The following is a 27,337-nucleotide window of genomic DNA, read 5'->3' as shown; positions in this document are numbered from 1 at the left end:
TTAATTTAATTTCCACTTAGACAGCATCAGCTCCAAACAGCACTGCTCTCTGTGGAAGTGTTATCTGCAGTGACATCAGGGAAATATTAAAACCTAGAATGTTCTGTGAAGTATCTGGGGACGGATAGTAAGGAGGAAGCTTATGGCAGGTTGCTGGAGACTCAGGATGTAGTATAGAGTTTGTGAAACTTGATGGAAGAGAAAAACATGTCAAAGTATTTCAAGTGCGGCAGAATGAGTCAAAGGATATCTGTTTGAAACAGTTTTGTTGAGTTCTTGAATTGAGAATGGCTTTAAAATAAGTTCAGTACTTGAATTTGAGGAAGCAAACAGGATGCAGGATGCAGGATTTGAATGTAAGGAAGCAGAAGTAAAATGAAGTGAAATTACAAGAGATTCATATGATTGTAATTTTAACTCGAAGAGAAAAGTTTGTTGTCAAAATGTTGAAGCTTTTGAAAAAAATTTTTTTACAGGTAGATAGAATGAAATAGAGAAGAGTAGATAGATAGAATGCATCTTCCTGTCATTCCAATTCTACTTCCTGTGGGTGTGACCAATTCCATTCAAATTCACAATGATGAATTGAGCTAGTTCTCAGTTTCAAATTTTTGCTCAGCACTGAGGACCAAAAAAAATTGTAAATAACTTTTTTAAATAAAACTTCCACAAATGTTTAAACACAAGTGAATTTTTTATATTTTTTCTTTTTTATCTTATCTTTTATTGTGTTTTTTTTTTTTTTATCAAACCTTTCTTTTTTGTACATTTTTTTTTTTGCCTCTGTTCTCCCTCTACAGTTACACGGTGAAGACAGAAAAAATCTTAAATGAAGATATCCTGCTTTTCTTGCAGTTCTCTGAGCTGAACAGCATCTTTTGTTTACAACTATGGATTAAATAAAATTCCTTATAAAAAATCTCTCCCCTGATGTGCCTCTGTTTTTTAATGAGGTCATAAATTGCAAGGCGCTCTTGCTTTATGGTTATTATAATTTCAATTTTGTACTCCTGCGTTCAGATTTTATTTTCTACTTGATAACGTTGAGCACTGAAATAGAAGGCTGCAAGTTGCGAGGCTTGCGAAAACATTGGGCTTGGACCAGTAAACAGGACATTAGGACCGCTGTGACTGATGTTATAATTAGCAGTGACATAAAAAAAAATTATGACTGACTGCATCTATAGCAAAAGGTTGTAAACAATTTTGACATGCTAAAGGCATGAAAAGAGAAATTTGTTGTAGTAAAAAGGCTATTTTGAGTTGAATACAGAGCTAGAAGAAAGGCTGTGATAATGATAATGTGGAATTGGTTACAGAAGCTTCAAGATATGATGCGAACAAGATATGATTGTATGAAGATCTCCAGAGATCAGGGCATTGATTTTACTTCTTAAACCCCTCTAGCTTTAGTCAGCCATATCAAAAGAGTGCTGGTTCATCAATCAAAACCTATTTGTTCAATGGTTATAGAAAATGTAGGTGGGATTCTTTTTTAAACAGTGCTCACCATACCACAATCGCATCTGCATCCCCACTTCAGTCTGCTGTGGAGTGCTAGCAATGTACAGAATACAAAACTTCCTTTGTCCTGTTTTGTACATAAGGTGTTTTTTTTATGTGATCGGTCTTCGTTAAAAATTCATGTAGAAATACATGTGTGTCTGAATTCACATACACATCAGGCAAACTGTGATTTGAAGAAAAACTGGTTTTAAGTGGATTCAGGAGCGCTAGGCTGGCAGAGCTGTGTGAAATGAGGAGTCAGTGATATTTTTTCCAGACATGTCGTCGTTCAGGCTCTCAGAAGCTGCCATATGGCCACGATTACACTCATTTATGAAACGTCTCACACTGGATGCTTTTAGACTGCTGCTGTGTCTCCTAAGTGTTTGTCCTCTGCACTCAATTAAACTAGAGAGGGCTGTGTATGTGAGTTTGTGCAATACAGAGAGAGGTTGTAAAAATTTATTATGTTAAAAAAAAACTGTATATTTACAGCTAAAATCTCAGAAAATACAAATTTACTGTTAACAGAGTTTGATGACATTTACTGTATTGACTTCTTTAGTTAGACAACACAGTTAATTGTCTTAATATCCATTAATTTTCAACAAACTTAGAATTTAGTGAGGAAATATCTGTCAAATGACATGCAAATTCACCCTAATATCTAAACACTAGCCTACATGTTATTGAACAGTACAACAATGCATATATATATATATATTTCATCATGTATTATAATTTGTCATAACTCCTGTCATAAGTCTTCCGGTGAAATGACAGACTTCTTTCTAGTGACCTATAGGACTTCTCCTATCATTTAGTCTGCTGTAACCTTGCTTGATTGGATGCTCACATTCAGTTCTCTCTCCATCCACTCAACAACCGATGAACTGAACTATTACTTCCCAACATTTTCATTCAGATGTACGTCATGATGTGCAAGAAAATATCCGCCACTACCTCTGTTTCATCACCACTATAAGACTTTGCATAAATGGTACAAGTAAAAGCACCAAGCATGAAGCATTACCACTGCTGTGACCAGGGGCGTTACAGCCAGGGGGAACGTGACTTTGAGGGGGCCCCGTAGCAAATTCTGTGCAATGGGACCAGAATCCCTAGCGACTCCTCTGGTTGTGACCCTGCCAAAATAAGAAACATAGACCATTATTACTGTATATTTACACAATTTACACTACTCAGTCATCACTTCATAAATAAGTCAGTTGTGAGAGTATAAAACTCTAAACCTTTGAACATGAGCTTTATGTGTGTATTTATGATCCAGTGAACTGAAGAATATAAACTACATGTCGTCAGGCTTTAAATATAGTTGCACAAATGGTATCTCCACTTTGTCTCTGTGTATGTGAATAAATGCAAGCGCATACGGGTATGAGCCGCTGCTTGTCATCACTTGCCCTCATGTCTGCCTCTTGTCCCCTGCTGTCTCCCCCTGTCAACGTTATCACACACTCTTATCAGTGTGGCGGCACCACTTTTCTGAACAAATTCCGTCCCTCTTGCTCCTCCCCCATTCATGATCCTCATTTACTTTTCCTCTGAAATATATTCTAATGCAGTTGGCCAGTATGATAAGCCAATAATTTTGTTCATGTTGCTTTAAAGCTGATAACGAATAAATAGTTAATATTTAAATTATTTACTATATTGTTAACTACAAATTAAGTCTTATTTGTAATTAACATTATAAAAGTGTTTGTTGAATTTTTTTCTTGGTAATGAATATTTGCCAGGGTGACAAGCCAATAAATGTAAGTTGACAACCTGACTCTTTTGCTCATTGCTATAATAGTGGTTTATGCTACATACTGGTGTCATTCTTCTTTGCTGTGCATCACTTTTCCTGCCTCTGTTACCATGAGAACCAAAGACACAGCTGAAATGTTTTGCTGTCACCATTCGGAGATCACCCCAAGTGGTCCATATGCATGTCCCATTTCAAACCAGCTGGGGGCAATCCATTTTGACATCAAAACTTAATGTGACATGCGATTAGAGACTAAATGTTTCATGCGTCTTCTTGATGACTAAGAACTGTGAGTTTCAACATCACCAAAAATCCTTGGTGTTCAGACACTGTTTTCTCAAATGTGCATAACTCATTTCTAAAAACACTGATCAGCATTTGTTTTGAGTGATGATGACATAACTAGAGCAGAGACTCCAACATCAGCAATAGCAGACTCACTCGAATGCTCCCACCAAAAATCCATCATTTACACTGCAAGTGAGTGGCTCTCTTGGGCCTCATGCACCACCCCAACAGCTCTATTGCGACGTGTGAGAAGGCACACAGACAACACATCCATATTTCAAATTCACATCCACATAATATTTTGTTACCTAGAATGATTCCACTGATAATTTTCATGCTAATAAAAGCAGTATAATGTAATTCATTGATTCATATTAATTGCTTTTACTAGCAAATTGATTACTTTAGTTGAGATTTTTGTTGACACATCAGTCCATGCATCCCTCTCAAGTACTGTAACTCAGGGTTATGTGCCTTGCTCAAGGGCACATTGGTGGTAGTCTCGGCCTCAGTCTGACCATTCTGATATAGGCTGACTTTAGGCAATTTCAAAGAATAAAAGCACACAGGTTTTCTAATCAATTGTTTATAGTTGGTATCTGGTTGATACAGTACATGCTTTTGATAAAATAATAGTGACTGGATTTGCCTGACATCAAATATTAAAGTTAATTACAATTATTTTTCCACAGATATATTGTATCTCCCAGGATTATTATATTTAACTAAACAGAAATAAATAATAAAACAAATGTATAAACAGTTAAAAACAAAAATTACAAAAACAACAGAATTACTAAAACTTTAACTTAAGTTTAAATTTAAACTAAAAATATTTTTTAAATAGTAATAAAAACTATAACTGTATCTCAGTGCCACGAAAATAACACGTTGAAATTGCCTTTTACTCTATTAAAGATATCACAATCTATTCCTTCGACATTTTATGTATCAATAAATTTAATGACCTAGGGCTAATACATTTGACCAAACAAGAAATTTTAGATTTAAGGCTCTATAATTTAAAAACGGATAAATTATCAAATATAATATTAAATGTTTGCAGTGACGACAAATTTCTGACGTCAGTGTCCGCTAAACAAAATACACGCATACACGTTATTTTAGTGCGTTCTTCTTTGACGCACTACGGTAAAGGGTGGACTTGTGTTGTCTGCTGGAGCTGGAGACAGACAGCTGAGAGAGAAACAGCCGCTCGTGTGTGCTTGGTGCTTGAAATTCTCACGCGCTGCGCGGCGTCTCGTCCTGAAACCCAAGACGACAACCAAGAACAGTCACTTGGATTACTGTCCGCCTATCTTAAGCCCGAACACATTTATTACAGGAAAACTTGCTGTTTTTTTTCTCTCTCTCTCTGTTGGGGCAAAGGCAAAAAATCTCGCATTTTCACCGTTTAAAAGCAGCAGTCTTCTCGGAAGGAGCTGCACCTTCGGCTCATCCAGGTAGGTTTCTGAAAGTTTATATGCTGTATCGAGGCCACGGCCATTGCTCCAGTCACCCCAACAAAATACTGTCAGAATGGTGTTGTTTAAATGTGAGATTTTTTTTTAAAATTATTATTATCCTCAAATTGTCATTGAATAATGTACGTCATTTACTCCCTTGGTCAACTTCTTGCGCAGCAGCATCCCACGCGTTAAGGTTATTTAAACACCTCCGTTGTCTGATGTGAGTGAGTGTGTTTGAAGTGAAGGATGTAGTTTAATTGAGAAATCCATCTTCAGACTCAGTATAGCTAATTATGCTGGTATTGTGTGCTGTAATGATTCATTCAGCTGCTCCTATGACTAGCTCTGGACGTTTACATGTGATATTATTCAAGTCTTTAAACAAAAAATTAAGGGTTTATGTTATGCATTTATTTTATTATGAATCGTATTTATAACGCGCGCGCACACACACATAGATATCAGTATCAATTAATATAATCAACTTAGATTTGTAATAATGTTGAATAATTATTGTGGTCATTTTCCACTGTAGGCTACTGATTTTGTATTGTATTGTATTGAATAGTAAGAATAACTTCCTTGACAATAAATCTAACCAACTAACTAACTAATTAAATAATGAGCTGAATACTTCACCGTTACTTATGGCAAAATACTGTAGTTTCATTTCACAATATCAAAAAAGTTTTAGTAATTATTTTATTGCACAAACATTAACTAGAACTGCACCCTATAATTAAAATGGCCTGAAATTACATTGTTAATATTTTTCTGTATAAGCTGCACATAAAACGTTTGAGAGATGAATAAGCTCAGAAGTCCTAATGAAAATGAAAACAATATCATTTTGGTTAGGATTAGAAGAGAGAAAACCTGTAATTTGTAAGATAACCAGTCTGTATGAGAAGCAACTTCAATAGAAGATTAATGATATATTCATAATAATAGTGTTGGTCTTCTTGCATAATAAAGTAACTGAACTCGACTCACCCTTGATCAATGGCTAAATCAGTGTCCGGATTCACTCTCTTAATTCTATTCACTTTTTGCTGATATGGTGCACTCAGCCACCATACACTAGGGATTATGTCACAGAACAGCTTATGTCACTCAACCTAAGAGAGTTGCATGTTGGATTTCAGAGGCGTCTTCTAGGTTGGCTCTGCTGACTCATCTGATACTTAAAAGAAATGCTGTCTAAGTAGACAGATCAGTAGATTTATTGAGACATAACTAGAGACAAAACAAAGACCTCTGTTCCTGGATATGTTCCCAATTACTGTCCTTGTTGTCCATATTTTCACACAAATGTCTAAGTATGAAAAATAATTGCCTTGCACCAGTTAATTAAATTGAAACCGTGTCTTTTGAATGTGCTGCATGCAGATAAAGGACAGCATTTAATCTGAGCCTTATCTCTCTGAACATAAACACCCTCACTAAAGCTCATAATAAATTAGCTCGTGAATCCTCCATGGCTGTAGAGAATATAGAAAGTAAAAAAAAAAAAAAAAAACATCTTATCGGTCAGTGAGATCATTACCATGATGTAGGTAAACTGTTTTCGAGCACAATAAAGATTGAGATGGATAAACACATATTAATCTATAACCCCTTTAAGCTGAACCTGACTCTGATGATTTAATGCTTGATAGAGATTGAATGAAGCCCATTAGATAAATGTCAGTCTTGTCACTTGAGTCAACTTAAGAGGTTACCCTTCTTTTTAACCTTTTTTAGCTGTATTCTTTTCTTTTGCAACAGAAGTATTAATATGCCAATTCTATAATCCTATTGCGAAATGACATTGCTAAGTAGTCAAACCATGTCTGCCTAAGTAACGATGAGTTGGACGTTCAGCCGTCAAGCACTCTTTTTAGCTAAAACAGTTTGTCTTCCATCCTTTTCTCCCTACCTACTTCATTTGTGCCTCGTTCACATTGTTTCACTGAGTAAGCGTGGGCTCTTGTCCTGCTGACCTAGGCTTTCTCCAGTATAATCCAACTCATGTAATTAAACACAATATGATTAGTGAGCAGAACGGACCCTGTTGCTGTGGAGGTGCACACACTGTAAAAGTTTTTTTAAAATTTAAAACTTTTGTGTGGGATGCTTATTTGGAAGTGTGAGTGTTGAATATGTGTGTATGTGTAAGTGCATTACCACTTGCAGTTCATTAATGGCTTTCAAAGAGTTCAGTCTATGCACACACAATACACAATAAAGGCATCAATACACATACCATCACTGGACAGATCAGCGCCATCCAAGAGTACATGCTATATGATCTGACCAGAAGCTGCTTAAAAAGACATAACAGTAAAAGATTCCAGTCAAGAAAGATAAATAGCCTTAGATGGCAGTCAATTTCCAGTGGTTTTGTAATGGGGTCAATTACAATAGTCTTTACATACTAGCAAACCTTCTTGTGGGTTTTGTAGCATGTAAAGTCACCTGAGTCATAGATGTTATCCAAACAGCTGTCCTGCTGTGTGTGTGTGCACTTCTGCATTTTGTCTGAAGGTTGCAGATGACAGCGGAGCAGTGTGGGAGTTGGCTGATTTTGGTCAGCTGGCTCACAGTCTGAAAGAGAGAGAGAGAGAGAGAGAGAGAGAGAGAGAGAGAGAGAGATGAACGCTCTGTAATTAGCACCCGTGGCTGCATGCTGCATTCCACCTCTGTAAATTACAGAGTGGCCCGCCTGCACTGCCAGACCCAGCAAACCTGCCTGTGTGAGTGTATCCAGACCCCCCTCTTCCCCTCCCTCGGCCTCATGCACACATAAAACTATGGCTTTACCTGCTAGCAGCAGACTTTGCCTTCTCTTCAGTTCACTTCCACTGTGTTTGTTTCTGCGCTGCAGTAATTGCCGGTGGTGGATACTCTGTCTCTCCGGGGCTCAGCCTGCATTGATTTGTTTGGATTTCTGCTTCCCTCCCCAGAGCTTTGGCGTACCTACGCGTCAAAGACTCCCAACACTGCTGTCTATCATGTCTGAGCGACATATTTAAAGAGTCTGGTGTTCGTTGACATACACTGAAATGCACAGCATTTCCATAACGCAGGGTTTTTTTTAAAGAAGAATTAATGCATTGGGATTTGACCGTATGCTTTGTTTTGAGGGTTTTAACAGGGATTGTGTGTTTACAGAGCTTTGAGACTGCAAAGAGGTCTTTGCTCAGAGCTTATGAGGTTTAGTCGAGCCTGCAGCCAACACATAAGTTGAGGATGTTGTCCCTAGTATTTCATGTAATCGTCTAGCCTGACTACGTCAGACTTCCTACTTCTGCTCAATTTCATTTCGCTTCTGTACTCAGTCTGATACAGCGTCAGAGCTTTCTGTTTGCCACCGGTCTGAAAACAGCCGGGCCAATCAACGAGGAGAGGGCGGGCTGAGAGCCGTGACGTAGATGCTAAGCACCGAGTTTTAAATTGTAGATTAGAGAAATCGAAAACCGAAACGACCGCGGAAATGGGAAACGAGACACGGGATGCAATTCGCTCTGTTATGGAGAAAATTCAACTCTTTTTCAAACTGAAGCCAGAACAAGAAGAGTGTTTAACAACAGGTTTACAGTGGAAATTCAATCATAGATTTGAGCTCGATGCATGATGTCTGTGCTTCGATGCGGCTGTACAGGCGCATAACATACGTCATAACTAAACGTATCTGATTGGCTTACGGGTAACCAATGATTTTAAACTTCAGACAAAGCGCCCCCTAGTGAGAGAGAAAACACTTCTCTATTAGGCCATTCCAGACTCTGTCTACGAAGCAAAGTGAAGTAGCAGAGTCTGGTATTACCAGGCTAGTAATCGTCTAGATTTTTTATATATTTTAACCATAAGTGGTTTTAAGTATATTATAAAGGGGGGAAAAAACAAATTTTCCGATTACAAATGTAGACATGGTTTTATATTTAAAAGACTGTATAAATCAATTGTTCTCAATTCCAGTCCTTGCACCCACACCCACATTTTGTGTTTCTCTTATCTCTTCAGACATTTGTTCTGTTCGAACGTAAGTGCCCTGTGAAGTGGACATCACAGTGAGGCGGCAGCCATATCACCCTGGAGCCCAAGACTGGTTGCCCACCGAACCTAAGCAGGGCTGAGCCTGGTCAGTACCTGGATGGGAGACCTCCTGAGAAAACTAGGTTGCTGCTGGAAGAGGTGCTAGTGAGGCCAGCAGGGGGTGCTCACCCTGTGGTCTGTGTGGGTCCTAGCGCCCCAGTGTAGTGATGGGGACACTATACTGTCGACAAGCACCGTCCTTCAGATGAGACGTTAAACCGAGTTCCTGACTCTCTGTGGTCATTAAAAATCCCAGGATGTCTTTCGGAAAGAGTAGAGGTGTGACCTCGGCATCCTGGCTAAATTCGCCCATTGGCCTCTGACCATCATGGCTTTCTAACAATCCCCATGTCTACTGATTGGCTTCATCACTCTGTCTCCTCTCCACCAGTAAGCTGGTGTGTGGTGGGCGTTCTGGCGCAATATGGCTGCCGTTGCATCATCCAGGTGGATGCTGCACACTGGTGGTGGTTGAGGAGATACCCCCTGTCTATGTAAAGCGCTTTGAGTGTCTAGAAAAGCGCTATATAAATGTAAAGAATTATTATTATTATTATTATTATTATTATTATTATTATTAAGGGATGTAACATGCTTGAGGTATTCGGCCAATCACAACGCACTGGATAGCTGGCCAATCAGAGCACACCCACGCTTTTCAGATTAATGATCATTGTAAAAATTGACTCGTTTCTAGTTCGTAATTATTATTCAAATAATGTGGCATGAAAATTCAAACACAGCATCAGAACGCAACATTAACTTACATTCTGTCTATACCGGACGCGAGCGACGCAACAAAATACAATAGAACTTATTATAATCACTGATGCTGTCTACACTGGATGCTGCGCAGTGCGACAAATCCCAGACAGAAAACTGTTGACTCATTCTATTTATGACGGGTTGACACAAAGTTCAAAGTGATTTGCAATGCTTCGTCTCGTCCAGTATAGATATACGATGTGACAGCAGAAACATGGCAAGTGTGAAGTAAAGAAAAGTGGACACTAAAAATTAATGATTCAGATGTGAATGGACTGAACAGTTTTGAGTTAGCAATGCCATCTTTGTTATGGATGTTTGTTCACAGTGAGGTCACAGTTTTAACACTAGTTTGCTTAAGCAATTATTTTCAAGATCCGAGGTGAAATATCTATTGTTGCTTTCACTATGGTTTTAAAGATCATGCAAAATAATATTCAAACTCACATTAGACACTTAATATTGAATAAAGCACAAATCATTACCTCAGATTATCACTGTCATATTTTGTATGTTGTTCCTACCACTACATCGCAGAAAATAAAACCCATTTCTAAAATAAAATTCTGTGCCGCATATTGTTACGTGTCACTGTCATGGGTGGTTATAACAAAAACTTCATGGAAAATATACTTTTTATCGCTGTGCGTCATGTCTGGTTGGGATACACAGTTGTAGTTTGATCCCCCCAAAAAATCTAAGTACAAAAATATTAATGCTGACAGATCTAAAAATTTTATCTGCAATTAGGGAAAGTGGAGAGAAGAGATCCATTCTGGAGATGAGCAGGAACAGTTGATTTGCATGGCAGACATGGAGATTCAGATTTTTTGTTAGTTCATTTGTTTTTAATATTCAACAGGTAAAGTTTTTCTGTATCTTAACATAAAAATGTTCATAATTTTTTAATAAACGCACTACTGGAGGAAAAATCTAATATAATAATTGTAATTATATATATATATATATATATATATATATATATATATATATATATATATATATATATATATATATATATATATATATATATATGTATATGTGTGTGTGTGTATTTGTTGTTGTTATTGTTTATTATTATTATTATTATTATTATTATTATTATTATTATTATTATTATTATCATATAGGTCAGTGGCCCTTGGCTTGGTATTGTTGGCAGATTCTTCCCTCTGCGAAAACTAAATGAGGAACCCTGTTGTATGTTTAAAATGTGTTTTGTTGTTGTTGTTGTTTTTGTTTACTTTAACCACATAAACACAGTGCAATACACAAAATACACAAAATAATGTTCTTTTTAGCCACATCACATGACCCCTTTAAAATTTCTCATTGAATGTTATTCATAATTAAATACCATAACAAGGAGTTTTTTTTTTTTTTTTTGCATATTAGGCATACAATTAAGAGTGAATGTGTGCATATTTTTAAATAAAATAACAATTATTATTATTATTAAAAACAAAATTAGTTAAACACCTTCCAGTATTCAAGACATAGTTATAGACTTGGGTTAAGATGTGAATTTATTTTTAAGTAAAGACTTCAGTTTTTGTTGTATGTGAAAACATATCTGAGGCTGAGAGCTGTGTATGTGTTTGTGAGGTTGGGCGTGTAGGTAACGATTATGTGCAGTGTGTCTGTGCTGATGGATGGGACAGAGTGAATGGTTGTGACCCTGACAGAGGACCCAGCTGAGGGACCAAATGAGCTTTGTGACATAGCATATATATAAGTGTAGGTTTGTGTTTTTGTGCCTGTCTGAGTACCGTACACCATATAAGACAAGTGACGTCCCCTACCCTCTCCTTCTGTCTTATTCCATATACTGACTAGGTCTCGGTAGATTAATAGTACTAGTTTAATGTCATGATGAAACAGAAGTATAACAGATCTTTTCTTCCATATGACACAAATCTAAGTGAAAGAGATTATCAAAAAGAAAAAAATGAACAGCTTGGACTATGTAGACTGGATGGAAGCAGATCCGAATGTGAGCTCGCAACTGATTGTAGGAAAGGGTCAGGGTTTAATCAGACTTAATAATTGAAGTCACCAAACAGTCTGCCATTTCACTGGAATATTGATTAGACATTTTGATGAAGAAATTACACGGTCAAAAAAGAAGCACATTATAAATAACATGCATTTAGAAAATAAATTTAGTGAATCATTTTATCCCGAAAAAAAAAGTCTTACTATGCAGCTGACACACTCAAGGTAACAAAGTGTGTATTCTATACATCCAGCTTTACTCTACACTATAAAACGTCCATCTTATTATAATGTTTCTATATTGTATGTCTATAAATCCAGGTTGAATATTGTACTTCTATGGTGCATGTCTATATGTTCCATCTGATTATAGTGCTGCTAGAAAGCTTTCACAATGCTATTTGTCTATGGTCAGTTTTCGGTTTATGTCAGTTCTTCCTTTGCTGTTTGTTTAGTTAATGTATAAATGGCCAGTGATGTCTGAAGATGTCATCAAAGTCTGTTTTCCAGATCGCATGGATTCTTCTTTAAATTACTGAATATCACCTGCCAAGATTCACAAAATAATAGTAAATGTGACCTCAACTTTGGTGTGTGAGATTTTTTTGTTTTGGAAATTACAAGTTAGGTTTGGTTTAAATGTAAGTGCACTCACTAAAGTTTTTTTTTTTTTTTGCAATTGTTATAGTGAAGTTTACCATGGCAAGGATGACTTATTATAATTTTAAGCATGGAAAAAGCTTAAAAGTGACTAAAGTGAGTCAATCTTAAAATAATGTGTTTTACCACTGGGGCACATGTCCATGACCCATGCTTTTGTGAAGCGCTCCCAGTGCTGGAGCTGACATTGAGAGAGGAATGCTCTACATTATAAGTTCAGCTCTTCTGCCAGGTCTGCTGCAGAGAAGGGCCCCTGAGAGCCCCACAGCAGTTAGGAGATATCAGACAACATCCATAATTTATGACAGAAATAGAGATGCGGCTTGAGGCTTGTTTTTATGTCTTAAGTTGTGCCCTCTGTAACAAATGAATAGTGAACTCATTTCCTCCTGATGTCTTTTACTCTATCTTTTTCTCTCTTTCTTATCATGCTCCGTGTTTTGCTGGTACTTCTAAATAAACTGGGAAGTTATGAGACAAGAATTTGACATTAGGCCATCTTTTCAGAGAGTTGAACTTTATGTAAGTCAAGCAATTATGGGTCAAGGTAGAACTCCAGCGACATGTTGGGGATTTGTTTATGGTTTTGCCCGGTTTCACCATGCTACCTCGGTTTAGTTTTTTTTTTTTTTTGTCATCTTGATCTGTCTTCAGTGATTCTGTTTCTTCATCTAGTTAAACATCATCTTTTTTTTTTGTTACCAGAGTGCAATTCTCTCTCATTTTCTGTTAAAACTTATTTTAAACATTATATATTTTGAAAAGTGCTGTACAAATAAAAGCAAGCTTGACAAAAAGCTGTCAGAGTTTGCTTATAAAAGCTTTCAGTCAAAAGGTCTACTTTGTTGAATTTTATTTGAGCACAGTAAAATAATCCTAAAATATGCTTTACTATAGAGCATAAGTTTAATTTCATTTAATTTCACCTGGTATAATATCATTATTTTTTATTTACATTTTTGTATTTATTTAATTTTTATTTTATATAAAAAAGTTTTTATTTTAAAAAGATTGTATGTTTCACTATGTCTTTTTCATTATATCAGTTGGCTATTATTAAGTATTTAATGTAAATTTAATATAACTATGTAATGTAAGTTAGGCATTCTTTCAAATTGTTTACTAAAGATTATAGATTATATAGATTAAATTAAACCTTTTTTCATTTATGTGTACAAATATAAAAATGTATAATCAGTGTAATAAAAGGAAATCATTACTCTCACTCTCATTCTCTCATCTTTCTCTGATTTTGAGACGCATTGATTTATAATAAAGTAGCACATCGTTGTGGCTTGAACGTTTTCCTGTAAGAGGTGTGTCTGTCACTTCAGCTTGCCATAAGAGAGAAACTTTAAAGGCCAAAAGCTCCAGAATGCTGACGTGACCAATCTGCCGAGTTCCGACATCCTCTCTCAGCCCCTGTTTGAGTATCTCTCGATCTATCCGTGTCTCATTTCTGCTTCCTTCATCTTCATCTTCTCCATCTCTTTCTCTGTTCACCCTCAGTCATGTGAGGCTGCCATGGCAGATCTGTGTGAGACAGAGTGAAAAAGAACCAGAGAAAGAAACACTTTTTGAGTAAGATACAGATTCATGGAAGACATGACTAATTTGTTTCCAAACACATCAGATCTACCTGAAAAAGAGGAGCAGATTGTCACAGCCATTGAACCATTTACAAAAAAGTACCAGTTGGTTTTCTGGAGATGATAATTCCATGTTTTTGGACGTAAACATTTGGACCATTAAAATACATATAATAATATTATTATTTCATTATCACATGTCTCAGTGTGTGCATGTACAAGTAACCTCTTAATGTTTTTGTTGTATAATCATATAATGTTGTGTTCGAACTATACAAACTCTTCATTCATAAAAGAAAAAAAAACAAGTTGACATTCTTTTGCAGTTTCTTGTTTGGCAGTGGTTAAACAGGATGCTGTGGTGCCAAGAATGGGCAGAGTTAGAAAATTTGACTGTTGAGCTGCACCAAGGGAAACCTCTGCATTCACCCATCCTCCCTGTAGAGCCAACAGATTAGGATACAGTAACTCTTCCTTTAGGTCTTGTTAACTAAAACGTCCCTTGAAATTTGCTATCTTAGCTGGTCTGCTTAGTTTTCTTCACTTAGTCGTAGCTCGATCATAAATATATAACTAGTGGAGGCAGATTTGTGTATAATGCAATTTAAATGAAAGGACTTACTGAGAATAAATCTAGACTTAGTTGTGTCTCAACTGTCAAAGGAAATGCTTGCCAGAGATGAGAAAAGGAATCGACAGAGAGACTTCAGACAGACTACCTCAGCTCCACAGGAGCTAGACGAAGCTGATGGCCTAGCCAAACGCATGCTTTGTGTGACAACAATGCTGGGGATTTTGGAAATTGGATCCGTCTGAAATATGCTTTCTCTCTCTGCGTTTCTCTGCAAGCCCAGGTCTCTCTTTTCGCTGTCACCTCTTTGTTAATTCATCTCATGCTGTTTGTGAGATGACGTGATCAAATCTAGGCTGTCATAAGTTAACCCCTTCATTTGCCCCTTCATTAGTTCTTTCCAAAAGGAATTGTCTAAACAGAAGGAACTGAAGAAGTGAAGTTATGTCAAAACGTATTACTTTATGTCAGAAATACAGTCATGACAGTGTGATTTAAAAATGGGCAAAAACAAAAGCTTTATTAACAGCAAATGAGAATACTGTGAAGTGCTTTAAGCATTGTGTGGTGGTGTTCTTTCTCTTTCTTTGTCTATAATGATTTTCGTTACATGTAGTAGGTAAATTTGAGCTTAATTCAGTGGCAATAATGTGTTTAAGTATTTCTATCTTATTACAGGTTCTGATATTAATGCCTCTGTATAATCAACTCTTCCAACATTTCAGAAGCCTCAAAATACTGATGTGTAAACCTGTATACACCTCCATGTTAGTTTTACTGTGGCACCAGGATTACATTTACTGCGGTTTGGTAGCAATTTGTACAACAAAATTTGGAAGTTAGCTTAAATCGGAAAAGATTGAAGTCAGGTTAGATTTCCAAACACGATCTGTCATAATGTTTCTTTATTACAAAACACAGCAGCTGCTTTCACGCTTTCTCTTCTCTCACTTTTTATCTCTAATGTGTAAACACTAGAGTGTTGTTAAGGAGGGCAGGAAGACAGGGACCGGCCCACACCTTTATTGAAATGTCTCTCTGCTCTGCAGAATTAAAAAGGCTCAAATGTGGTTAATGGTTCCTAGGCATAAAAAGGACCCATAAAGTTAAAAACCAATAAATGTCTCTAAGATGATAGCAAACTACATCTTTTCTTCTCCTTTCATGCCTGTGAGAATTTTATGAATCATAAATGTTTTTATTTGTTGTTGTTCTGCAGCAGCATTGGGATTGAGATTTGGAGGTGTGTATCTGTAAGGGTGTGTGTGTTTGTCCCGTATTGGGGGCTGTCTAGGACAAGAGAGACACTTGAAGTCAGATGGGCTTTGGACTCACAGAGTGGCTCTGCACCATGTCAGAAACCAGACAGCCACTCAAATAGACGCTGCTGTATGAGACTTTTCATTCTTATTCTATAAGGGGAATTCAACTCAATGAGATTCTAAAAGTTCACTTTCTTACACATACACACACACACACACACACACACACAAACACTGAAGGTCTCTCTGTTTTTTCTTCTTCTTTTTTTCTTGCCTCTCGTGAAACTAAAATGTACTATACTTGTCCAACTTAAAAATACTAGACATTGTAATTACTACATGATATGCTGATTAATTCATTAAATGAGCAGTCAAATTCATTTTTTTTTTTAAATGAAATTAGCATTTAATTAATCAAATTAGTATTCAAATACAGCATTCCTGTAGCTCAAACAGTAAAAGTATGGTGCTCATATGGGAAATTCCATAATTGTTACATTTTAAATTTTAGTAATCAAACATCATGTGTAATTGTATGAAATCATTAAACTTTTCAACAATTTATAAAAAGTAAAAAAGAAATACAATCTTTAGGGACAACCATGAAATCTGTTTTAAAGGGATAGTTCACCCAAAAAATGAAAATTTGATGTTTATCCCCAGGACATCCATGATGTAGGTGATTTTGTTTCTTCAGTAGAACACAAACTGAGGTTTTTAACTCAAACGGTTGCAATCTGTCAGTCTCATAATGTAAGTGGATGGGAATCACGGCTAAAACATACAATAAAACCAAAAACAAATTAAACCCTGTGGCTAGTGATGATACATTGATGTGTAAAGAATCAAAAGGATCGGTCCGTGCAAGAAACTGAACAGTATTTATATAGTTTTTTACCTCGATTCACACAATGTGCAAACTGTTCGAACTCTGAGCGCGTCCTCCTGAGAAGTAATACTCCCTCAAAACGTTGTGCATTGTGTGGTGCAATTAAAACTGCACATTTTAGAGTGGCCTTTTATTGTGGGCAGCCTAAGGCACACCTGTGCAATAATCTTACTGTCTAATCAGTATCTTGATATGCTGTGCTATCACAGATGTGAGGTTGGATGGATTATCTCGGCAAAAGAGAAGTGCTCACTAACACAGATTTAGACAGATTTGTGAACAATATTTGAGAGAAATAGGCCTTTTGTGTACATAGAAAAAGTCTTAGCTATTTGAGTTGTTAAGTGTTGTGTTTATATTTTTTTTCAGTGTACATTCTACTACAATAATAATATTTTTGTCACAGTTTCAAGTTAAGTTGAACTTTTATTTTGATAGGTCGCAATTTAAGACGCTTTGGATAAAAGCAACTGCCAAATGAATACAAGTAAAATTTATTGCAGTTTATCTAAAATATGTCAATGGAAGAAAATTAAGAAAATGTTTAAAAGCATTATTGTGGCCAAAGATAATGAAAGTTGGCATAAATCGCCATATATGTTATTTTATATCTGTGAAGCCAATCATTGGCCTACAGTCAACATAAATAAGCTAAATGTAGTTCAATATTGAATCACGTTATCTCAAGACCCATTCATTCTGTGCCGTCTAGTTGAATGAAACAAATGTGTCCTTGGTGAACTTCTCTTATTTAATGTGTGGTGATTGGACTCATAAGTATATAAAGGTGATGTATGCGTCAAGTTTGAATGGCTCCAATGTAATAAAATTCTTTATAACAGAACTTACGAATGAGGCATAAATAATTGAATTTTTATGGCATATTTTTTTATTTAATAGTAATCACACTAAATTAATGCATTAAATGGACAGCGCTAATTGAAATGAGAGGAGGCAGTAAAACTCTGACAGAGAGACTGAGACTGATCCTCCAAATATTATACTACAACTCAATCATGCAAAAGTTTGGCAGTGTGCATGCCTGGAAACCACCCAAAGCTGAAAATCATATTCAAAACACCTAACTGTCAATTAACTTTTTTTTTATGTATTTAAATATATTACATATATGTACCAAAGCAGTTTTTTTTAAACTATTATTTTCTTTCAACAAAATTCTGATTATTATCTTGTCAGAAACAAGTGCACGAACAAGAATAAGTGTCTGCATGTAATAAATCTTTGCTTTTAGCAGTGTGTATTTGCATTCTTGCGTGTTTTGTTTGTTTTATCTCTGTCAATCTGGTAAAAGGACTGGAGACAAAGTGTCGCGTCAGGCTGTAGGAGGGGTGCTGAAACCAGTTGTCTGTGTTCATAGCTGCTCTGTTATCTTTGATAGATAGAGGCTTGCAGACATCATGTCTCATCTGCCTGTGCTTTCTAGTTCTGGGGGTTTGTGTTCATAATATGTGTGTGTATCTGTGTGTTTGTGTGCAGGACTTTTGTTAGAACTATGCAGAGTAAAGCCTGAAATTTTTCCAAGAGGTCAAAATCAGGGCATATAAACTAGAGTGAGGTGTCTTTCCGTTCCTCCTGCTGTATATTCTGTTTTTCCTCTTCTTATTCATCTTTTTTTTTTTTTACTTTTTGACTCATCCCCATTCAGCCCATTTTGTGTACTGTATTGTTTGGCCTTTTCTTGCTTCTTCTGAAGAATAGTGGCTCTACTCAGTATGATTTCAGAAAGGCTGTTCTCATTTCACTGAATAGTGGTACATTGTAGATGGTTCTCTGAGTGCTGTGATGTCTCTGTGGTTTCTGATGATTGCTTGTTGAAGGAGGTTACTTAATGGTAAAAAAAAAAAACAAGTGGTCGAACAATGCCTTTTTAGTGGTATAATAATATTTTGAGAGCAGATGTAATGCAAATATAAAGTACTGTGCAAAAGGTTTTTATTATTTTTTTAACAAAGAATTTGCATAAGCTACTAATCACAGAGGGTTGTTAACATTAATGGGAAAATTATTGTTTTGGAAATTTTAAATTATAAGATAAGAATGTATATATACATCAATCAGTATTTTGTTAATGTCAAATTAATGTTATGATTGCTAAGTGGATTTAGACATGACTGTGTGTATTCCAGTCCAGGAAGAATATGAGAAACTGTTGATTTTGAGATGAATACTGCAATTGCTGAGAATAATGAAAAGTGCTATCAAGTGACTGTACACTTAAAGAAATCAGCATTTCAAACCTGTTTTAGTCTTGTTTGTGCTACATAAAATAAAGAAAATTATTCTTAAAATCCTCAGATAACTTAATGATCAAATATTTAGCTGAAACTACTTCAGCTGAAGCCACACAAAAAAACAATATTTTCCTCATATGTTGTGCATTTCTTTTTTTATTTAATTTAATCAGAGCATTTTTATTCAGTGCTGATAATCATGTTATACTATCATTGTGGACCCGGGGGAAGAAGACCACCCACTGTCATGTAAATGAAAGGTAGTGTCAGCCTTAAATGCTCTCTTTCACTTATGTATGTGGGGGCAGTGTGTTAAAGAAGTCATATGATGCTTTTTTAAAGATCATTATTTTGTGTATTTGGTGTAACAGGAAATGTTAACATTCTTTAAGGTAAAAAATAAAAACCACATTATTTTTTAAAAACTGTACATTATTGTAGGTCCTCTATGCCCCGCCTCTCTCTCGCATCCCTCCTTCTGACAATCACAGTCTGCTATGTTTGACCAACTGACCCAGTGCATTGGGATTGACCAAACACCACAAGCACTCGTCATAAATGTAATGCCCCTTTCCATAATCGCGAGCTTCATCTTTCAAAATAAATGTGAAGACAGTTATTAATGTCCTTAGTTTTACCATCAGTTCAAGCATGAAAGGGGAACAGAGTGGTGTGACAGACACAGTGATGAAGCTCGTATGTGTTTGCAGTACACAAGCCACAGATGGTTGAGACAGCTGACTGCACTGTGTGACCCTCTCTCTCTCTCTCTCTCTCTCTCTCTCTCTCTCTCTCTCTCTCTCAGAAGCGCTAGATTGTCGTAGCAAAGTCAGAATGACCTCCTCTCCTAGGCTCACAAAATTGTTGTCCATAAAATGCGATGCTGTTCTGTTATAAGTAATCTTAAAGATTCCTAAATCCTAAATTTGAGTTTATTCTTTGCAACTTCACAGATCCTCTTCATGCACCAAGAGCTTGTAACACTCCAAAGAGAAAGGAAACATTTAAATTGCATCATATGACCCCTTTAAGACGTGTGTGGGTGGTGTGATTAGATTTGTTGGTCCTGAAATTGTTGATGAATTTGCTCTTTTTTTCTTTGTTGTTATTGTTCTTTTTTTTGTCATTCCTAAACTAGGCTAGAAGAGTTAAACTATAAGCAAGAGGTGGAATATAAAAGCAAAAACTCTTTCAGCTTAAAAAAAGAGCTTTATTGCCCAAGGGAGATCATAAACTCTGCTTTACAGGAGCTCTGAGCACTTAAATATGAACAAGAAAATACATTACAAGAACAAACAGCTAAATGGGGAAAAAGATAAATAAATGGATGTACAGATTGGGTGTAGTGTTTTTATATTTACATTTTTGCTAACGCATGACAAGATGTATCCATGAATGATGAATGTGCCATACCTTGCTCTCTCTCAGCTGCCATGTGATAATTACCCCTGTTCGTACCATTGCTAATAGACAACCTATTGGATAAGGGTCAGATCGCCTCTAGTGCAGTGTGTAGTCTATTAATTAAAGCTGCCCTTTGACCTCATCTGGACCCATCGGGGCTGCTTGAGCCTTAGGCATTGATTCAACCTGCAGAAGATTGGTTATAAAGCTTTACTGATCTCACAAGTCCCATGATAGTGAATGAATAAAAATGCAGTAAGAATCACTTATAATTTTTTCTCAATTTCATTCTCCCCTTAACTTAATAGGTCATTTTGCATGTCATTTTGGCAGAGCCTGAAAGGACACCATGGGCCCATAACTGGATGTGATATGTGAATTGTATGGCAGGTTTTATGTGAGATACGACAGCTGGATTAAGTGGTTAAGAAGGACAGAATGATGGTAAGACAGACATGGAGGGGTACCGGGACATGCCCTTGCATGCTCCTAAAGCCGTCAGATGACACCAAAACCCTTTTATTCAATGTGAAACTGGGTTTGAGTGTATGTATGCAGTGGATTTATTGTCCCTTATTAGAATGGACACACATTTTCTATCATAGTAGGGGTTTGCCATTGACTTTTGTTGTTCTTAAAAAGAGTTGATGTTCTTGATCCATTTTCATTTACATTTTCATTGAGAGATTATTTAGTATTTAGTTAAGCCATTTTGCTTATGGGAGCTGTTGGCTGGTCTCCAGGTATGGGGGGGGGGGGATTTCAGGTTTTACTATCCTTGTGGGTACATTTGGCAGACAAAAGCTGACCCACACACATGCAGACAGTCAGGAGAGATCTATGTGGAGGCGGTTTGCACAGTTGCAGCACCACAAGAGAGGAAATTCAATCGGCCAATCATGAAGCCAGCTGAGCCCCCACTGCGTCCTGCCGTCACCTCAGCCCCATCCCTCCCACCCCCGCTTTCTTTCACCTCTTTTTCCTTTACCTGGTAGTAAGGGTCATGTCACAGGCACTGGGGAACTCTGACTGTGCTGACAATGTGGATGAAAAAGAGCCGAACCAACAAAAAAAAAAGGTCTATTCAAGAGAAATCCATCGTCCTTGAATGATAAATGAATGACAAGCTCCACAAAAGAGCGAAACTCACTACTTTACTTGAATTCTTGAATTCAGCTCTATCTTGCTCAGCCGTTTTTCTTCTAACCTCATTTTTGCTCTTGTTAAATTCAGTTTGTTGAAATGTATTTCCTACTGTGTTGTTCTCTGGCTCCTAACGTTCTCTTAGCATGATATGAATAGAAGCACTCTATATTCTGTGAGTATTCTGTGGGTAAGTGACAGCAGAAGCAATATTAACTTTAGAGAAATGAGACAATTTCCACTTTCTTTATCTTTCATTTGCTGGTGGGGTTTTAGATAGTGGAGTGTTGTAAAACCCAAATTTCCTCTTCTGTTGGGACGTATTTATATTAAAAATGTGGTCTATACCAATACAGGCCATCATTATTTTCATTTAATTGATGATTAAAGATAAGTGGACAATATTACAACTACTGTTTTTAAATTATTCAAGTTTGGAAAGATTAAAATAGAGGAACAGTTATTTATTACTGATTATTGTTGATGTGCTTGGCTTGCATTCACTAGTCTACGTTGTTTTCGATTAATTCCTGATCAATTATTTTAATTTGCAATAGAGAGTGAGGGTCAATGTCAGTAACAGTCTTTGCTTTGCTGTGTTAGTGCTGGTCCAGTCATTAAGTCCTGTCTGACCCTTTTGTACTGGGCTGAATTGATTTCATTATGCTCCTTGTTTTCAGAGAAAGGGATGCAACATGGTTATAATGGTTTTGACGCTAGCAAGCAATGTAGACTCAGTTCTTAGTTTTATTTTGCCAATTTTTGCATCACTAAATCATTTATATGATGTTGTTTTTTTCCAGATCCACTAAAAACCAAAAGGGCTGCTGCTATTATACTGTTGAATATTTAATGATGGAATAAATATAATAAAACAAAATGAAAGTGTCATTTTCTCATTCCTCTTTCTCTAATTAGTCTTTCTACCATCTACATTTTTTATTAAGCTATAAGTTATGAGATATTTGAGAGTGATACTCAAGTTTTTTTTCAATATATGATACAGCAAATACTTTGACGTATGGCAGGAATAACTCTGATGGAATATCTGCGGTTGAGTCTGTTGTCTTAAAGGTGCAGTACCATTAATGAAAATTTTGACAAAAAAGCCCATCGTCTTTTGTAGCAATGTATGAATCACAGCTCACACAGAAGTCTTTAAAAAAAAAAAAGAAAGAAAGAAATGAGTAAAAAAAAACAGCTTTATGTTGGTAAATGCAACAAATACGAGAAATTGTGGGGAAACTGTATGAGGGAATCCTTCACCCTCATGCGATTAAACCTGATAGTTTGTATTCAGAGATTTCACCTGAGAAAATTCAGCAAAAATGCACCAAACCTTGATTCATGAAAATGAATCAATGTTCGGTTGGCTTTGTTCTCTGAAAATCATGTGTGTGAGTGCCGTTTTTGCTCTTTCATTCAATCTCTGGTCAATACAGGTGACCTCTGAAATACACACAATTGCAACTAATGACCTTTCTTTCTGTTGCTCTCTCTGTCTTTCCCTCAAGGCACACTTAATATTTCACTGTCCACTCTATACTGGCCTCCTTGCCTGTATGAGTCACTGCAGCACTCTTTCAATTTTCAGTTCACTTTCTCCTCTGATGGACTCCAGCTGTGAGGCTTTATCAGAACTGACAATCAACACACCTCTGCGCCTCCTATTCACTTTCTTTTCTTATTTACTACCACTAGTCCTTCTGGTGAAGTTTTGCCAACTATGGCCAGAACCATGAAATGAACCACCCACAATGCCTTTTTCGAGTCAGAGGCATATGTTATGGCACCCTGAGCAGTAATGCATGAAGTTTTGAAAAATAAATCTCCTTAAAATTTAAGAGAATTAAATTTGGACCAATTGTAAGTGTGAAGCTGCAAAAAAAAATTGACTAAAAATTTCCTGTCGCAGCTGGGTAGGACAAAAAAATATGATTTACATGGAAGAGATAACCTGTATTGTTTGAGGCTTTTTCGCTTCATGGCTGGTTAGGAGACAGTACTAAGATTGTGATTTGTTCAAGTGATATGAAAGAACACTAAATAATTGTATTCCATCCTCCAAAACACTTGTGGAATTTTATACAATATAGTAAGATATAAATTATAATATACGTGATAAGTAAATAAGAAATAAAAGTGTACTAGAAATCACCCACTTATTTCAGTAATGCTTTTATGAACTTATTATTTTTGTAACAATAAAAGGAGATTGTGCCAATTAAATTGTTATTGCACAGTTGCATCCTCATAATTGAAGACATTTTGTTTGACTGTATTATTTGTGTCTTGGTCAAAACTAAACAATATTATATTTAATAAAAGCACATATTTCTATCACCACTTCCTCAAAAAAAGCCTGTGAAACCTAACTCCATATTTCCAAATGGGACTTAAACCCATAACAATGTGGTGTAACCGGCCAATTCTCAGGGATTATAAAGACTTGGTAACAAGGCATCACTGGCCTATCATTAGCCAGGCGTTCAACAGAGACATGTCTGTCTGCTGCATGCTGTCTGCTCTTAACAGTGAGAACAGATGTTCTTCTTCCATTCGTCCTCCCTCTTTGAGTGTCACCTGCATCTTAACAAGCTGTTTGTCGCTAGAGCTGCAGGGGGCTGGGTGGGATATTCTGGTGTCTGTATTCATTAGTTGCCTCTGAGTCTTGTTCACACCTGGATTCCTTAGTCACCACTGTTTCTAGCTGCGACAAACAAGAGAAGAGAAGCGAAGCCTCAGCTCAGGCAATGACAGGGCTTCTCTGCTAATTTCAGTCTTTGCAATCTCAAGATAGAAGTGCTTGCTAAAGATTGCCAACAACACTTTATGTTCGTCCAGGCCTGAGATTACTTGGAATTAACACCCTAAACATACTTACAGCTGCCTACTCACTGGCTAGGATTGTGTTTATGTGTGTTCTTATATGTGTATATATTATTATTTTAAAAAAAATATTATTTCTTTATTATTATTTTTTGTATTTAAAACACACCACCATTCAGAAGTTTCAGAATACAATATTCTGAAATATTATTACAATTTAAAATAACTGTTTTCAATTTGAATGCATTTTCAATTTGATTTATTCCTTTGACAGCAAAGGTAAATTTACTGCATCATTACTCCAGTCTTCAGTGATATGCTGATTTGGTGCTAAAGAAACAATATTATTATTGTTGAAAATAGTTGTGATGTTTAGTGTTTAATATTTTTGTTAAAACCATGATACTTGATGATTTTTTTAAAGGATTCTTAAAAGAAAGTACCCCCCCCCCATTTTTTTTTTAATAAATAAATAAAAATAATAATTTATCTGAAATAGGTTCTCTGTAAGGTTGTAAATATCTTTTATGTCTGACATTTAGACCATATATCCATATATAATATATTTATATATTTAATATGTAATTTAGTAAATGTAATATTTAAACATTTAAAAGAAAATAATTCAGAATTGTTTGCCATTTTTCTATCGTGTTTATTTCTTTCTTTTCTTTTTCTTTTTTTGGTCCGGTAGACTGAAAACCTTGTCATGCCTATTCACTGCACATAACCTAATACTTGCATATTGCTAGTATTCAGCATATTGCTCTACACTCTAACTTGAATATACCCATTCATCATACAGCAGAAGGCTCTTAGCAGCTCTTATATTAAACTGTTACTTCATAGCTTCATGTTTATGCTTAATTTCCTTCTGAACAGGAATAATAATGATACACTACATGCACACATATACAAGTCACAGTGCTATCAAAATAAACTTGAATGTGAATTCAAATTTAAGCATCGTGGTTTTTCCAATGTATTCTGGGGAATTAAAAATGACTGATTTTTACTGACCACTGTAAATTGGGTAAAAAATTAAATAAATTAAAACAATAAAACAACAGCATCATGAAGGACTTCTTATATTTTTACCTCTGTTCTTAAACTCTCTTTGTGTCTATAGGATTTGGATATAAAGAGGCTCGGCTGACACTTAAAGTCTTGATTTTCAAGCTGTTGTGATTTGTTTTGAGCTTTCATTATGCTGTTCCATTGAGGTCCTCTCAAAACGGCTTTTTCATCGTTCATATCCTCCTTCAACTGTTTTTGTTCTCCCTTTTATTTTTATCTTCTGACAAGGGCTTTTGAAGCTGGGTCATGAGAGCACATAATGATGGCATTATGATTCACTGATCTTCTACTTGAGCAAATGGCCCCTCCTTCCCTGAGCGAGCCACTTTTTAAAACCAACAGCGCCGACGACGATCAGCCCGACTCTGTCCTGGCTAATGAGCTCCTTGTTAAACTTAAATGTCAGTGTTCCACTGCAGTCAAGAATTTTAAGCTCCTGCTCTCTTCTGGGGAAGTGTACCACGTTGGGGTGTTGTTCCGGAGGATGCAGATGATGCTGTTACTTTTGCTCTTACAACCATGTCCCAGTTCTTTGGCCTGAGGGCCGGAGCTCAGAGGATTATAATGAATGCTTAAAACCCAAGAAACTGTGTGTTTAACACATTATGCTTCTATTACTTATTATAAGTCAGCAGTTCTTCTTTGTTTTTCTTTTAAATTGAGGGTTTGTAAAAGCTTACCAAATTGGTTATGTGGATAAGATTTCTCGCTCTGATATTTTGGGATGGTTCACCCAAAAATCCAAATCCTGTCATAATTGAATCTCTCTAATGTTGTTCTAAACCTGTATGATTTTCTTTCCTCTCAGTATAAAGTCTGCTACTTTGAATTGTTTAATCTCTCTCATTCTCCAAACAACAAGGTTTGAGCTATTTAGTGCAGAAATAATGTTTACAGTCAGAGTGGATTTTAATTTAGACCATTATGACATTTGAAGCAGCCGTTGGGTAGAAATATGTCATGTAGAACTTTAATGTTTATTTAACTCTCACTTTCTCAAGTTCAGCAGTGAAAACTTAAGTAAAAAATGTATAGTAAAAAGTGCATTCCCATAAAAGGGTGGGCAAATTTCACCCAAGTAAAGCTCAATGAATCAATGAATAATCTATCATCCTATAAGTAATCTCCATTCCCGTAAATGAATAAAAAATGTGCCCTTTTTCCTCATCTCTCAGTGATCATGCAGGATTGAGGAGATGCCAAGAATCCTGTCAGTGAACCTGGTCTGAAGATCTACATGACCTTCTGGATGAGAAGTTCCACAAAAGTTGCAGAGCTGATGAGATCAAAGAAGACTGGAAGGCAAGCGAAGAAGTGAACGAAGGAAGCAGGGAGTTGGTTGGACTGGCTGAAGGGGGATACCGAAGGGCTGGATGCAAGCCTTTATTCATTCTAGAAGTTCCCAGGTTCCTCAGAGATGGCCTCCAACTTCAATGACATTGTCAAGCAGGGCTATGTCCGCGTGCGGAGCAGGAAACTGGGGGTGAGTAGAAGTTTTTTATTTGTTAGTGCAATGAAAAACAGTTCGTGTAGGGTTTACTAGTAAATTTCACAAATAATTTAAAAGAAAATGGCATGCAACACATTTAATTAACATAACTTCATTTTTGAACAGTATATGGCATAAAATGTCTCAGCATAGAGTCTGAATTGCTATCTTTTGGCATTTAATAATATTACCTTTAATCAGAATTATTATAGACCGTATATAAAAATGTTTTATATATGGTAACAAGCACTATATCAGTTTGTGTTGGTTAGCATTTAATTTAATGAATTGGCAAGAT

The 27,337-nt window shown here is 36.2% G+C and overlaps 1 protein-coding gene across 4 annotated transcripts in view; it reads left to right on the top strand.

Annotated features, from left to right (window-relative positions):
* The first annotated feature begins 4,715 nt into the window (after positions 1–4,715).
* The window catches only part of dok4 (docking protein 4), a 36,173-nt gene continuing 13,551 nt past the window's right edge, over positions 4,716–27,337 (top strand). For all 4 annotated transcript variants that reach the window (XR_003277015.1, XM_026216779.1, XM_026216777.1 and 1 more), the window contains exons 1-2: positions 4,716–5,031; positions 26,726–27,033. Coding sequence is in view for 3 of the 4 variants with exons in the window: in XM_026216779.1 (XP_026072564.1) it covers positions 26,968–27,033 (66 nt within the window). In the remaining variant the exon portion in view is untranslated. The remainder of the gene's footprint in view (positions 5,032–26,725; positions 27,034–27,337) is intronic.

Source organism: Carassius auratus, chromosome 32 (genome assembly GCF_003368295.1).
Source record: "Carassius auratus strain Wakin chromosome 32, ASM336829v1, whole genome shotgun sequence".
Classification (NCBI taxonomy): Eukaryota; Metazoa; Chordata; class Actinopteri; order Cypriniformes; family Cyprinidae; genus Carassius; species Carassius auratus.
This window is presented reverse-complemented; position numbering and strand designations above follow the sequence as displayed.